Here is a 15824-nt window from a genome sequence, read left to right as displayed (position 1 = left end):
TTGTATTAAACGTATGGGGCCTTGATATCTTCTGGCACAAAATGACAACATGGTAAGATATATTTTCTGAAGCCTCCTTATGTTCTACCATTCCCAGATATGATTAGTCCTTTTGCTCTCTGCCTCTGTTTTCCTGTTTATGGAAAAAGATTTGATGTTTCTGGCCTTGTAGGATCAATGAATTATGGTATCAGTTAGTTAAGACCTTTCAAACTTAGAAGTGCTAAGTTGTTGCCTTAATTCCTTGTGGAGAAAACAGATCTTTGCTGTATATGACCTAAAACTGCTTCGACTTCTAGAATAGTTACTGGGTCTTGAGAAAACAAGATAATTATTGAGTCCAAGAGGCAGCTCTGTCTCAGCATTTCGGACTGGGGGCATGACAAGGAGCAGGAGGTGTTTGGGAGGGCTGATACGATATCGCATCTCTCGGGAACCTTGCCTTCCTGGAATGAGCATGTACTTCCAACTGTATGTTCCCTGACAAAGAAGGGATTGTGTGGGGCACGACCTCATAGAACACAGTGCATTTTAGATGAGGGACTTACCCGATCTCTGTGCTGTGTGGGACAAAGTCTAAGATAATAAGGCCTTCCATTTCCTCTGTGTTCCATAGTCATCATCACCCTTGGCCCTCGCAACATCCCTGATGCAATAGCCAGAGAGGGGAGCTATCCCCGCTGTTAGGATGTAGATGCAGAAAATCAGAGATCTGTGCTGACTTGTCTCATCTTACACACAGCGGTGAGAGGCAGAGCCCCTGCAGAGTCCAGGGCCCATCCTTGCTCCTCTGCAGTGGGTCCTGGCATGTTACTCTCTACTTCCTTTACACGGACCCTTTCTAATGGCTGGACTCCTCTTCAGTGTCTTCTCTGATCCAGACTTATCCAGTTGAAAAGGTACAACACCTTCATCTTTTAAGGAGCACGTACAGGCGACAGCATGGAATTTCTCTGAATTTGGGATCCGGCCGATGGTGAGTTTTATTTTCTAAAACACAAGTATGAGGGAAACTAAATGACTAAAGATTATCCTTACAGTTGTTTGTTCTCAGTCTGTCCTCATCAACACCCTTTGAAGCTGGTTTTGAAGAAAAACCCTACGATGAACCACAAAATCTGGGCCAGAGGAAGTCAGGATGACTTGTATATTCAGGTGGAGGGTGGATTTTTATTCTCTGGTGGCCACCAGCCTGAAACTTTAGGGTAGATTGCAGGGAGCACTGATGAGGCCCGAGGGGCCCAGTTGTACCAGGAAGTATAAGCCTCTTGAAACTAGAACATCCAGATGAAACCATACAAAACCAGCCCCGGACAAGATCAGGGGGAAATTGAAGTTTGATGTGTCTCTCCCGTAATCTAGCATCTCCTTCTTCTTCTTTTTTTTTTTTTTTTTTTTAACACACACCCCTTCTCCCCCTCTTCTTAAAATCTCACACGGTCTCCTCTCGCTGTCCCTTCCCCATCCCCAAGCCAACCTCCTTGTCTCTCAATTGCGGCCCAGCAGGAAGGAAAGTAGATGTGATCCGTCCAAATGCTCTAAAACAATTAGGGCCCTTGGCTGCCCCTCCTTTGGTTCCATATCCCCCTTCTTCCAACATTCTTTTCCCTTCCAGGGACCAGCTATTTGAATTTTTAAAAAGAACTGGACATCCATTTTAACATAAACAATAGTCAGGATTTGGGCAGGGGGGGAATGGGAAAGTAGAAGTTTTTGACCTCCCAGATAACCATGTTGGCAAACACCCCTGTTAGCCAATAGAAAGGGGCAGGCAGAATCAGCGCAGGAGAAATGCTGTTGTCCCCTCCCGTGCAAGAGACTCGACAGTCTAGAAGGGCGGTCTTGATACACCGCAGTCAGCAGCGCCCAGGGGGAGGTCCTGAATTTGCTCCCGGGCAAAAATCCTTTTTTTATTTTTGGCTTCAGAGCTAATGCCTGGATCTCTGGGTCAGAATGTTGTTTGGTAACTTTCAGAAGATTATATTGAACGCTTGGCCCCAGGGTAAGATTCTGGCAGAGGAAATATACTGTAGTCACCTGATTGTTGGGCTGAGCCCCTGACATCTACTTCTTCTCCAAACTCCTACCCGGTTTTCAAAACCCAAGCCAGACACTACCTTCTCTGAGACACCTTTCTGGCCTTCCTCATACAGATTTACTCCTTTCTTCTGTCTGCTCCCATGGCCCTCTGTTCACATCCTAGGGCACACACTGTATTGTAACTAGCACATAACATGCCTATTTGATCCATAATATGTGAGCTCCTTAAGCTTGGGCTAAGGCCATTTATGTAGCTCTAGGACTTAGCCCAAGATCCAGCATACAGGAGGTGTTCAATAAATAGTGAATGAATGGCTGAATGTCTTTGCCCTGCCACTAACTAGTTATGTCCCTTAGACAATTCGTCATCCTTGCTGGCTTTCGCCATTTAGAGAATATGCATAGCACCATTTGTTAACGAGGTTACTGTGTAATGCAGAGATAAGACCTATAGAATCATAAACCCTCAGAGCTGGAAGAAATTGGAGAGATCATCTAGCACAGTGGTTTTCAGGAATTTTAAGCCAAGGAAATATTTCTTCTGGGAGAGCTAACAGAGCCAACGTAGGAAGCAGATAAATGATAAATGTAGATCATTCTTGTTGAAGTCTCATATACTGTCCCCTTCCTCACCTCTTCCTCAAGTCCCTGTCTCTTAGGGGGCTCAAGAAGCACAGGTTGAAAACCAACTATCTTACTGTAGACAGACAAAGCTGAAACCCAGAGAGAAAGTGATTTTCCCAAGGTCATGTGGCGTGTTAGAAATAAACATTGGCCAGGGAAGGAATTCGCCCCGCCGAGCCGGGACCCACAGGCGGAGCCGTGGAGAGCCCTTTGAAAACATACATCGTTAATACACACTCACATGTTTTGTTTAATTCTTCCACAGAAAATGGAGTTCCAACAGAATGCTGTTGTCCCCTCCCGTGAGGAAGGTATGGCGAGGCCAATTTCTGAGATGAGGAGTGCGAAGAGTAAAAAAGCTGACCCTGGCCAATGTTCCCCAGCCAATAGTGGGAGAAGCAAAAGCAGTAAACGCTATGGAGTGCCTAGTGGGGGCCGGTCCCATTTGTAAGTATGTGACACATATTATCACAGTTAATTCTCCAACAAGTATTAGCCTTACCCCCAATTTTGCAGAAGAGAAAGCTGAGGCACAAATTGTCTAAAGAAAATGCAACACACCCTGAGCCAACGTGATTCCCTTGCACGCTCCTTCCGCCACCTCATGCTCCGTCTGAGGTCCTGGACCCTGATGTTCGGTCTCCTACCCCGGGGGCCTCTCCAAATACCTATTTTATATGAAGCAATTTTGAAAAGCTTCTAAAACAACATTCTGTTATTTGCATGTATTTGCATGTACTGTTCAGATTCCACCGGAGACCTTGATCTTATTCCTGGCCGGGGCCGGTCAGCAAGACTCACCTCCTTCTGGACAGACCGGCTGAGAAACAAGGAGGCCTCGTCCAGGCCGTGGGGCTTCAGGTCATTCACGGCCAAAAGATGATCTCCGTGAAAGAATAAGCATCCCAGGCGCGGGGGGCCTTGCCACTGAGCCACACTGCAATGGGACATAACATTCAACACAAGTGTGAGACTGTGCTCGCGGGACACATTGGCCTTCCCTCATGACTGTCACCAGCTTCTTCAGCTATGTTGCACTGCATCTGAAGCAGACAAACTCCATTTTCTGTTGGAATATTCTCTCATCTGTCACTACTGTTGGACCCCACCCCTTCTTCCAAAACCAACTCTGATCATACCCTCTACACGGTCCTCCTACATTCCCCTTCCTTTAATGACCCTCCTTGCCCCTGGGCTTCTATTGCACGGTGGGAACACCCATTTATTGTATATTTAAATCACATGCATTTTACATTTGCTTGTTTATGTGGCTGTCTTTTTCACCAGGCTATGAGACCCCGGAAGTATAGCACTACCTTCCAAAAAAAAAAAAAAAAATTCATAGCCACACAACTCCAAGTAAACAGAAGATGATTAATAAGTATTTATTGAAAGGGAGCACATGATGATTATACAATGACTATCTAATGAACAATAAATGAATTGAGGAATGAGCAAACTCAGGCACAGAGAAGTCTACAGTTTCAGTCAAGTATTTATTGAACCTCTAAGATTGTAGGAAATTTGGAAAAGTGGAAGATTATGTTTCCTGTCCTCTTACAGAACTTGTCATCCCTTTACCTTAAAGGACTTCCTTCCCTTGTAAAAATGTAATCTTCCACCAAAATAAATTGCAAAGTTCTTAAAAGGATACAGAGCCAAATAAACAGTGCTGACTTTAAGAAAATTCTCTCTCTTGTGTCTGCCCCTGACAAGAGGTGTCTGGAAGTCTTTGACCTTGGTCCAACCTTTTCTTTTAGACCTTAGATTCTTGTTGACTTCACGAACTTCATTCATTTATACAATAGTCATTGCTCAGTGATTGGGGATGATTTCCTTGGACCATACCTATTCCTTCCTGCTTTTCCTTACCTTCAAAGTATCGGAGACTTGCTGCTTATTGGACTTTTGGGTCCTCCTATCCGCAACCCACCTCCCAGCTGACGCTCCAACAGCTACACCCTTATTTCTGCCGCAACCAAAGACCTTTGGTGATAAAAGCAACACCACTGTCCAAACTCTTTGTTTTGCCACATACAGAGTTTCAAGATAAAATTATTGTCTCCCTATCTTCCAACCCCATTTATAATCAAGAACCCTCAAATCTTCAACCTACCATATACGTCCTGCGGCTTCTATGAGAGTGAGATAATTGATGATGTCGGAAGGAGAAAGGAACACATTTAGTTTCTCCACTTGGCCTTCATCAGGGATGTTACTATGAGATAAAATGTTTGTAAAAGTCACATCAGGCCACTGTCTCTGGCTCTGAACTGGACTTCCTGAGTAGACTTTGGCCTCCTACATCTAAGATGGTATTTTCCAGTTAAAGATTGTCCCCCAAATTTGGAGAATATGAATTTAAGTTACTCACTGATGCCCTCCCCGCCCCTCTTGGAATGTGGTAGTGGATGGCAGACAGTGAAGTACAAAATGGACTAAGTTGATTATATATCACATCCATCTGCTCATTTCTCCACTGGAAATGATCCCATAGAAGATGACAATGGAAAGAGTGAAAATGGAGAACAATCTCATCAAATATCTTGGCATCACTTAGAACCTAAACGTCCCCCTCCTATTCTATAACCAAACGTCATGCAACTTGTGTGCCCATAATTTTAACTGTAGACACTGGGGGACACACTACCTAGTTCAGCGTGATCCAAAGTTCCAGGGCCTGAAACACTAGCCAAGGGAGAATTTTTAGAAATATTTGAAAATGCTACCCAGAGCCCAGGGGACCACTTTGCTTCCAGCTCGGTTACTCACTGTCCTTGGCTACCACATCAGTGAGAAGGGGAAGCTGGTCAAAATGTTGGCTGACTTGGAGATTTTTAGGAACTACTTTAAAATTTGAATTCTAAGTAAAAAGGGAAGGCTGCCTTGCTCTAAGGGCCCACAGAGGTTTAGAAATTAGAACTTTACTTGAGTAGTATAGATAATTGCACAACAGTAAGTGAGGCCGACTGCTTTTTGTCATTCATGGTCTGTGCTTCCATATTGGCAGGTGGAAGACAAGAGTCACTTCGTGAATCTTGTTCTTGCAAGTGAAGCCCACTATTCTGGCTCTCTGGAAGGCCCTGGGATTCCTCTTCGCTATCAGCAGTCTTGTGGGATGTCTCTCCGAAAAAACTATGGTATAAGAAATTAATATAAAACCCTTTTTCAGCAAATCTATTTATAACTTTCTATGGTGTATGAATCAGATTTCAGTAGCTAGGAGCCATGCGAAAACTAACAAGGTCTTCAAGTATGCCCCACCCTCAGAATCACACTTAGAATCAAATTTGACAAACTTTCCTTCTGAAAGTGGAAATGGCGTCAAAATAATTCTTTACATTGGGAGGACTTGGAACACAGAAGGGAGAGTGTGAGACATAAATTCAGAATAGAAAATCCGTTCCCCAGGAGACAGAATAGGGTCTGAGGCGGTCACTAAATGGTTTTCAAGGGGTAGAGAAATCATTCTCACTTCTTCTTGTTTTGAGATTACTGGAATAATATGGTGAACTTGGTCTATGGTAATACTTTTGAATTAATATATCAACAGTAATTGTTCTATAAAAGTGCATTAGTTAAAAATCAATTTTAAGAACATGGCAATTTTACATACCAGGGTTTCATTGACATGTAGTGATTCTCAGTTCCCTCGGAGAACTGGTCTGGACTATCAGCTTCAGCAGATTCACCAGAATCATTGGAAGCAACAAAAGTATCCAACTATAGACAAGAGGAATAGACATAAGAATGCAAGTCTACCAATAGCCAGGTGCCTCTTTACCCCTTCCATGATGGTTCTGGGCCCTGAAATAGTAAGTACATCCACCACTGGATGAATAGTGGTGCTCATTCTAGGAGACTGAACCAGTAAAGCTTCTCTGACTCAAAGTCTGTTTTCACCTGCTGGATTCCCCCATGCTCCCAATACGGTGTTTTATTGGACTAAATTGCTATTTATTTTTCTGTTTCATCACTAGGCACTTAATGATATGAACTTTTTCCCAACTGGTGCTACTTGAGAATCATGTCACCTGGCTGGGTCAGACTCCCACACAACACAGAGCTGTCCTCAGGCTACTCTGCTCACAGGCTAACCAAGTGGCTGCAAAGGGCTGCAAAGGTCCTAGAAAATATTGTCCCCCAGGAGGCTCTCCACTAGCCCCTCACAACTAAGTCATTTGGGGGAATGGTTGCTCAAAAACCCTGAGGGCTTTTAGCTGCCTGCCTAACAGATTAATCATGAACCCATAATTGGAAAAATTCATTCCAGTCAAGCCAGTCTTTCTGCTTCTCCCCTATGAATGGTGGTCTTCCAGAGCCAGCTTTCATGGCCCTTGCTTCACCTGGAGTACCCCTTTGCCCTCTGGCCTGATGAAGCTGTGTTCAGGCTTTGCGAGGTCCCACAGCCCCCTCTGACCACCTCAGCCTTCGCCCATCTCCTCCTTCTTTGAACTTCTCCTGCACAGTTTTGTACTGAATTTGGAGGGGGGAGTCTTTTTTTCAATGGCCTTTTAGCTTCATTCTATCAGCCTTACTAGCTTCGTTTTAGCTGGTCTTCTCTCTGGGAATTACCTCCCCTGCCTTCCTTCCCTCATGCGCTCCATGCATTTTGTAAGCATCTCTCCTCAGCACGGAACCCTTTCTGTCTGGTATCGTGGCACCTCTTATTCAAGTGTCTACTCTGTGAGCACATCACCTGCGCCTGATTCATTGCTCTGTTCCACCAAACCCGGCCTAGTACCTCAGGAAGAGCACGCAGCCGGGGCCCAGCAAATATTTGTACAAGAAATGAAGGATTAATGGATGGAAGGGCTTACCTCTAAAAGAATACTTTGAGGACTAACATAATGACTCTCTTCTTCTGTGTCTTCAGTAGTCTCTGACAAGAAATCATGTAGTAAATGGGCTTGTCTGAGTCCTGGAAAATTTTTTTCCATTAAATGCTGAATAAAGAGATGAAGACAGAATTAATTCTTTTCTTTCTTTCTTTCTTTCTTTCTTTCTTTCTTTCTTTCTTTCTTTCTTTCTTTCTTTCTTCTTCTTTCTTTCTTTCTTTCTTTCTCTTTCTTCTTTTTGCAGGGGACAGAATTAAACCATATGCTCTCTGGAAAAGCCATAATAGATTAATTGGGTTGAGAAGATCAGAGGATCTTCAAAGGTTACATGAAGAAGCCCACACAACTTGGACTTGCCTGTTGTGTCTGGGTCACCTTGATGATGTAAAAATATAAGCCCATCTTTCAGGTTTTTCTCTACCATTGGGATCTGTAACTCAGAACAAGTGGTTCACTCTGGTGGGGGTGGGGGGTAGTATTCTGAGGCACTAAGCTCTGCCACAGAGGCCCCCATCCCCACCTACTAGTTTTCAGCCAGTGCCATCTGAGAAGGTAATTAGCCCATGGTCAAGGCACCACACCTTTCCTCTTCCTGCTCAATATTCTTCTTTTGTGTTCTGCTCACATACTTCTGTTGTTTCCATAGCAATGCAATTTGCTAATGTTGATCATGTGATAGTATGAATTACAGTCTTCAAGGTAATGTAGGTTCAACCAATTGCTGCCTTCCCTCCCCGGTAGATATAAGATACTCTACTAAAGTAGCTGCTTTGCATGGCAGGAAAACTGCTATAAGCACAACTTAATTCTTCTAAGAACAATGCCTGGGAGCAGGGGGTTTTGAAAAGATCTTGAATGTGTTCTAAGAAGTCCTTGAAGGAAAGTGATTTTAAAAAGCATAATCCTTTCAACTGTGTCCATTTCTCTAGCACCAAGATCATGAAGCCAGACCATGCTGAGCTGGGGATGAAGAAGGCTTTCCACTTAATTTCGACAACAACAAACCCCAACAAGGCAGATGGTACTCTTAACTGAATTGGAATACAGCGTGTGAAAAGGCAAGACGACCAGCAATGTTATCTTTAGGGAGAAGGCGTATCGTGAGTGAAAAACAAGAGGTATTTACTGCAAAGAGTTATCTTTTGCAACCCATTTCCTACAAATACCAAATGAGGTGTTTGGCCTTTGTGAATTTGATCTGCTATAGAAAAGCTTTTAAAATAGTTGGAGAGCTCCCAACTAGATAAAACAGGAGGTTATGCCATATTAAGATGTGCTTGGTACCCAGGGAGTAGGGAAAGTCAATGGTTACATCTCTAAAGGACAAAATGGTATCCATGGCAGAAGAAAAAGCCAAACAAACAACTACTCAGCCCACTTATCCAAACTTGGGAAGACTGCAAATCTGAGAGAGCCAGAGAGTATAATCACAAATCACTTTCAAGGGCCAGATGTATTTTTTTCCTCAAATGGATTTCATTAGAAAGAAAGATGGAATCACACACACACACACACACACACACACACACACACACACACAGGGAAACAAGACTGATCTGGGTAAATGAAGGAAATTTATTAATAAGAACCTTGATTTTACCTCAGAATCTGTATAGATGGAATGGCAGAAAACCAAGTGGTGTTTCAGGAATCTTTTTACAGAGGTACTCTGTGCCCTCTGTGTGAAAGGGAGGACAAGGTTGGCAGCCAGGCTTTTAGTTAGCTGGAGGGGTCTCCACCCCACATACCCGGATGCAGGGCGAGGAGCACCCAGAATGAATGAACACCTTTCGAGGTAGGCAGGGCAAGCAGTAAGGCTCATTGTGGTATAAGAAACAGACTAAACCTAAGATCAACACTAGGACTAAGAATGATTCTTATGTGGGTTAGGCCTAGAGGAAGGTGTCGGATACATTGGTAAGACTTTTGAAGCATCAGCTGACCCCCAGGCAAGGCGTCCTGAGAGAGAGACGTAAGTCTGATTACCATGTCTGGAAGACTGTTTCTTGGCGTGGTGGGGCCGACAGCCTCTGATGTGCTGGGAGGACCAAGGAGAGGGCTGGGGTCTGAAGAGGGCCTTTTACCACCCAATGAGAATTTCTCCTGCTTATGGAAAAGGAATATTGCAATCAGGGCACGATTGATCTCTTACCTAGAATTAAACAACAGATTCGTGGCTGGGCTTCCTGCCTCCAGTCTTTTACCACGAACATTTGTACCCCCAGCCAGCCTTCTCTCACTAAGACACAATGTAATCGATGTAATTGTGCCTCTCATCTGTTTCCAAACCCTTGAGGACTCTCTGCCTGGCCTTCAGAGGTCCTGAGTTTCCCTCCACCCATCTTTTCAAGGCTGTACCCCTCTGCACCCCGCCCCTTGGCTCTAATCATTTGAATCTACTCATAGACACACCTCGCTTTCCCTCCTCCTTGGCCTCTGCTTTCTTTGTCAGCATCGAACAACTTAGAAAACATGTCAGAACAATACCTGGAGACTGAGTTTCATTTATAAAGGTCTGCCCTAAGAAAGGACTTGTGTAAATTAGCGAAGGTTCTTGGGAAGTAAATGACAAACTTAAAGCTACTAGCCTTTACATTAAAGAGGTATTACATTGAAAATGCAAGAGATAGGAGAAGCATTTTTATAGAAACCACCCTAGACGTCATTCAAAAGGTAGCCGTTTTATGCACCTTGCGTTAACAATGATGGAAAATACTCTAGTTTCGGCTACTCTTGAAAAAATGCCACAGCCCTCTGACCCCAGTAATGAAGATTTGAAGTGTCTGCATTTTGGGTGTCTTGCAAAACACAACACTATTTTTTCCTATTGTTAATCATAGAAATAACAAGGATGTACATTCTCTCACTTATTTATTCCTCGGATTAGTGCCAGTTGCTAAGGAGGAAGAGAAAAAGCTAGCATTGTTTCCTCATTGAAGAGGGTGTGCTCGCGTGCCCCTGTTATTTTATGAGTGATGTAGAGTCACCTCTGGATTGTGGCGTGCTGGCTCTCCATGGCGGCAGAATGATGACACGAAGCCGACCCAGTCTTTAATTTTCTCCCTGTTGATAGGAATAAACTGGCAGCTGGTGCGTGGCCACAATAGCACCTGTACTCCTTTTGAACAAGGGAAGGGTTCTTTTATTAAGGTTGGAACAGGCAGTGGGAGCAGGTACCAGGGAAATAAAGATTTTTTTTTTTCCGAAGTTGCTTAAATGACCCACTGGCTCCTCACCACCTCCACACTTGCACACTAGAATTAATCTTCACGCCACCTCCGTGAGGAGAGCTCAGGGAAATGGGAAGAACACTGGAAAATAACAGTAATAATCATAGGGTTTGGAGCTCTTGGCTTTGACACTGATTTCTTTTGTGGTCTTAAGTGAGCCCCCTAACCTGTCAGCACCACTTTTGTGGAGCTATCCAGGTATGCCACCCCTTGGGGGAAGGCATGTGTTTATGAAGAATGGGTTTCAATGAATTTATATAAATCACATCTTTTCTATTGACTTTTCATGACAATGTAAAAAGAAAGCTTTTTGCCTTGGGTTTCCTCTGCAACAGATCAAGGTTCTTCATACTTTGGCGTTAGCATTCGCTGCCTCCTCTCACAGCTCCCTCCCCTGACCTTGGCCTCTCTGCCAAGCAGATAATCATCTATAAAGGATCCATTAGGCACTTTGCTAGCACCAGGAGCCCCTCTTAAAAACTGAAGACCCCCCTCAGGGATGAGCATTGCCCCTCCCTAACATAGGTAGCTTGTACAGATGTTTGTGAATTGGTTATTTTTTTAAGATTTATTTGTTTATTTAAGAGAGGGAGAGAGCTGGGGGGGAGGCAGAGGGAGAGGGAGACAAGCAGACTCCCCACTGAGCAGGGAGCTCGTTCCCACAACCCATGAGATCACGACCTGACCCGAAATTAAGAGTCAGGTGCTGAACCGACTGAGCCACCCAGGCATCCCTGTGTATTGGGTCCTTTTACATGAACTGCATCTGGGGTGATGGTGATAGGGTTATGGGTTGAATTGCGTCCCCTCAAAATTTGGATGTTGAAGGCCCAACCCCCAGTACCTCAGGATGTGACCTTACTTGGAAATTGGGCTGGGTTTTTGTAGATGTACTTAGTTCAGATGACATCATACTGGCCACCTAATCCAATAAAACAAGTGTCCTTATAAAAAGTTTGGATGCAGAGACACGTACCCAGGGAGAATGCTGTGTGAACCTTATAATTCTGCCGCCACAAGCCCAGGAACTACCAGAAGCTAGGAGAGAGACCTGGAACAGACCTTCCCTAGGACTTCAGAGGGAGCATGGCCTTGGGATACCCTGATTTCAGATACCTAGCCTCCAGAAAAGTGAGATAATACATCTCTGTTGTTCTAAGACACCCAGCTTGGGGTACTTTGGTATGGCCGCCCTAGGAAACGAATACTGGGATTTTTCAAGATATTTTCACAAATAAGGAAGACTATCAAGATGGTCTTGAAGGGTGTGGCCATGGGCTTCTGTTCAAAGTATGTTGTTTATTGGTTTAAAATGTTTTATTTGTCTGTGTGTCTATTTTTTATTGCGCACATGGGAAACATTCTGTGCTGTCTTGGGACTTACCTGTCCTGGCCAATGAGGAAGTATTCTCTGTTAGTGGTTCGGATGGACATCACCTCATCAGGGCGGCATTTAAACATCTTATGTACGGACTGCATTTTTTCATGGCCACTTATGCCAACTTCTACACTGGAATTTCTGTCAGATATAGACAAAAAGTATTAAACAGATTCAAACACGAAGACTAGTGTTTCATATTAAGATTCAAATTGAATAAAATTTAGATCTGCTTGATCAATATTTTGGAAACTGTCTGATAATTTTAGGAAATAAGTTTAGATCTGGTTCAACACTGATTGAAAATACTTTGTTCAGCCTCAAACTTAATTCAAAAATTCTTTTTTCAGTTGGAGTCTTTGTTCTACAAAGTATCGTGTTTTCTAATTTTCTTTTTTGTACGTAATTTCTTAAAGAGAAGACAAAAAAAGCCAATCTAAATACTTTTAAAAAATCCATCTTGGGTTTGGGGCGCCTGGGTGGCTCAGTTGTTAAGCATCTGCCTTCGGCTCAGGTCACGATCCTGGTGTCCTGGGATCGAGCCCTGCATCTGATTCCCTGTTTGGCGGGAAGCCTACTTCTCCCTCTCCCACTCCCCCTGCTTGTGTTCCTGGTCTCGCTATCTCTCTCTGTCAAATAAATAAATAAAATCTTTTTTTTTTTTTAAAGATTTTATTTATTTATCTGAGAGAGAGAGAATGAGAGACAGAGAGCATGAGAGGGAGGAGGGTCAGAGGGAGAAGCAGACTCCCTGCTCAGCAGGGAGCCCGATGCGGGACTCAATCCCGGGACTCCAGGATCATGACCTGAGCGAAGGCAGTCGCTTAACCAACTGAGCTACCCAGGTGCCCGATAAATAAAATCTTAAAAAAAAATCCATCTTGGCTTCATGAAATGATGATTTTATCTGCCCTCATCCATAAGTTAAGTGAATCAAAATCTTTTGTAACTAGATCCTTATTAAGTAATAATTTATGAACTATAGTATACAATACAAAATAAGTATTTAGCTATGTTTTTACTCAAAAATGTTCCTCATTTTAGCTTCTTTTCAGCAACAAATATTGTTGAGTGTGAAGTCTTTGGTTCTTTCAGTCAATGATTTAAATTTTGATTTGCATGCACCTTGTTAATACTTGCTGCTATAAACGTTTTCTCAACTGGATACACACCGGTCAATTTCAATGGACCCTCGACGATGTTGGTCTTTGTAATAGGAAAGACGAAGGCTCCTTTCCCCACTCTTTGAAAGAATGAAAAACCGCTTTTTCCAAGAAGACTGAAAAATGAAAACATTTTTCATCTTAGTTAAATCTCAGAGGAAGAGAAAGGATTTTAAAAATGTTCATAAGCCTGGTGGGAGGCCTGTTAAATCATGGTGAATACTTACAGCAGAGAAGAAAAGCTGAGGAGGTGGTGATTTAATAAAGTAATCTTGTTTGCAGACTTCATTTTCATAATAAAATGTAAATTGTTTGCCTAATAAAAGAAAGTGAACAGATTCAGCTTGTTCCCTGTAAAGTTTGGAAAAGAACTGCTTCAATTGGAAAACACTATTTACCTCTGGAAAGGTCTTCAAATTATTCAGTTATGGGAAAGAACATCTATAACAGGCCAGGAAAACAAAGAAGCCGAAGGACCAAGAGTGTTCTTATTTCGTCCACAGTCAGGACCTTCCTTCAGATGACATGTAGAAGCCCCTTAATGTCTAGCTCTAGCATCCGGGGCCACGTTGCTGGCCTGCTAGATGTGAGCAAAGGTTTGTCTCTACTCTCACTGAAGAACCAGCCAGAGGAGCAGGATAATTCTGCCTTGCCTTGGCTTAACCACCAAAAGCAAAACCACCTGCTCTTGAAAATGAGGTGGCAGAGTGGTTAAATCACAAGTTTTCCAAAATGTTAACTGCTTCTCAGTAAATATTGAAATTTATAGGGGCTTTTTTTTCTGTATTTTCAAAAATGTCTTCAAGAAATCTGCACTACTTTCAATTATCTAGAAAAATGCAATGTTGTTAAAATAAAATTTATTTAAAAAAAATAAGAGCTTGGTTTTGCTTTCACATCCAGTCTGTTAGTTCTAGTTGGTCCATGGTTTTATAAAAGGCAGCCTTTACTAAAGAGTTAGAGCTTTTTTATTAAGTGGAAACAGAATGAGGATTAGGTAGCACAGCTGATGGGGACATTTTGCTACAGCCTATCTAGTGATTCTTTTTTTTAAACATTTTTTTAGAATAGTTTTTTTTTTTAAGATTTATTCATTTGAGAGAGAGAGTGAGAGGGAGCGGGAGCATGAGCAGGGGGAGGGGCAGAGGGAGAAGCAGACCCCCTGCTGAGCAGGGAGCCCAGCAAGGACTCCATCCCAGGACCCTGTGATCATGACTGAGCTGAAGGCAGATGCTTAACCGACTGAGCCTCCCAGGCGCCCCCTTTTTAACATTTTTTTTTTTAAGTTTATTTATTTAAGTAATCTCTACATCCAACTTAAACTCATGACCCTGGGATCAAGAGTCACATGCTCTTCCAACCGAGCCAGCCAGGTGCTTTTTTAGCTTCTTACTAGAATCTAGTAATTACTAGAATCTAGTAATTCTTAGGCAGCTGTCCTCACCTTGCCTCCTTCTCCTCCCTCTGCAGCAAATCAGCCTGCTCCCCACCATTCATCCCTTCACACACACACACACACACACACACACACACACACACAGGAAAAGGAAAAAAAAAAACAGAAGGAAACAATATTGCCATTAGCTCCTCTTTAAAACCATCGCATGGCCTTGGACAAAAGTCACAAATTTATTTACTGAACAAGTATTTATAGTGCACCTTGGGTCACTAAGTCTCCCTGTTTCCTCATCATAAAATGGAGACAATAGCATAGATCTTACAGATTTGTGGTGAGGACTGAAGGAGTTAATGCACGGAAACCTCTCAGGACTGGGCCTGGCACACAGTAAGGCTCACTGAAGAGTAGGTATTATTAATAATAGAGGAAATTTTAGCCTTTATCATTTGCAGAATAAACCAGTCTCTCATCTGCCTATAACATTGGTGCTCTTTTTTGGTATTAAATTTAGAGGGTTCAACAGACGTAGATATTTTATGAAAATTTGGTCTTAGAAGTCTCTGCTAACATTGTATACAATTAGCAGAATCTTTTTTTTTAAGGGGGGGGAGGGGCAGAGGGAGAGGGAGAGAGAATCTCAAGCAGGGCCCACACCCAGCATGGAGCCAGACACAGGACTCAATCTCATGACCCTGAGATCATGACCAGAACTGAAATCAAGAGTCAGATGCTCAACCGACTGAGCCACCCAGGTGCCCCTACAGTTAACAGAATCTTAAAGTAAAGTAAATATCTGTGAAGACGTTGCCCAGTTTGGGCATTCCCAGGGTGTCCCCAGTATTCACACTGACTACCAGATCCAGGGCACAAAAACTGACAGTGTTTGTTGATCATGGCAATGGCACTGTTTTCTCCAGAACTGATGCTGAGGAATCACCTTAACTCTCACCCTTCCATCAGCCTTATGGCCAGTCAATGACTAAATCATGCCTATTTTCACTTCCCGAATACTTCTGGGATCCATCCCTATTTCTCTGTTCTTACCCACACTGCCTTCAAGACCTTCAAACGTTTCAGTATGTTTCAAGTCATGTGAATTCGAGACCTTTATATGTTTTTCACTGTATTGTTTCAGTAGCTGTCCAGTTTGAC

At 43.1% G+C, this 15824-nt stretch overlaps 1 protein-coding gene across 1 annotated transcript; it reads right to left on the bottom strand.

Moving 5' to 3' along the window:
- Window positions 1-810: 810 nt before the first annotated feature.
- On the bottom strand, window positions 811-13593 carry PLEKHS1 (pleckstrin homology domain containing S1). Its single transcript, XM_032422988.1, has 11 exons — window positions 13501-13593; window positions 13283-13389; window positions 12117-12251; window positions 10490-10565; window positions 9489-9605; window positions 7485-7610; window positions 6281-6387; window positions 5635-5799; window positions 4781-4882; window positions 3466-3601; window positions 811-990 (listed from the first exon to the last, which is right to left on the bottom strand). Exons 3-11 carry the CDS (start codon window positions 12209-12211, stop codon window positions 811-813), a joined length of 1104 nt encoding a protein of 367 aa, XP_032278879.1. The 5' UTR covers window positions 12212-12251; window positions 13283-13389; window positions 13501-13593.
- Window positions 13594-15824: the final 2231 nt, after the last annotated feature.

Source organism: Phoca vitulina, unplaced genomic scaffold, assembly GCF_004348235.1.
Source record: "Phoca vitulina isolate PV1807 unplaced genomic scaffold, GSC_HSeal_1.0 scaffold28, whole genome shotgun sequence".
NCBI classification, from domain to species: Eukaryota; Metazoa; Chordata; class Mammalia; order Carnivora; family Phocidae; genus Phoca; species Phoca vitulina.
This window is presented reverse-complemented; position numbering and strand designations above follow the sequence as displayed.

Coding starts and splice junctions, on each gene's coding strand:
- PLEKHS1 (XM_032422988.1), bottom strand. CDS start 12,211: ATGCAGTCCGTACATAAGATGTTTAAATGCCGCCCTGATGAGGTGATG. Junction 9,606..10,489: donor CAGCACGCCACAATCCAGAG/GTGACTCTACAT, acceptor TTCCATAAGCAG/GAGAAATTCTCATTGGGTGG. Junction 7,611..9,488: donor GAAACAGTCTTCCAGACATG/GTAATCAGACTT, acceptor CTCTTTATTCAG/CATTTAATGGAAAAAAATTT.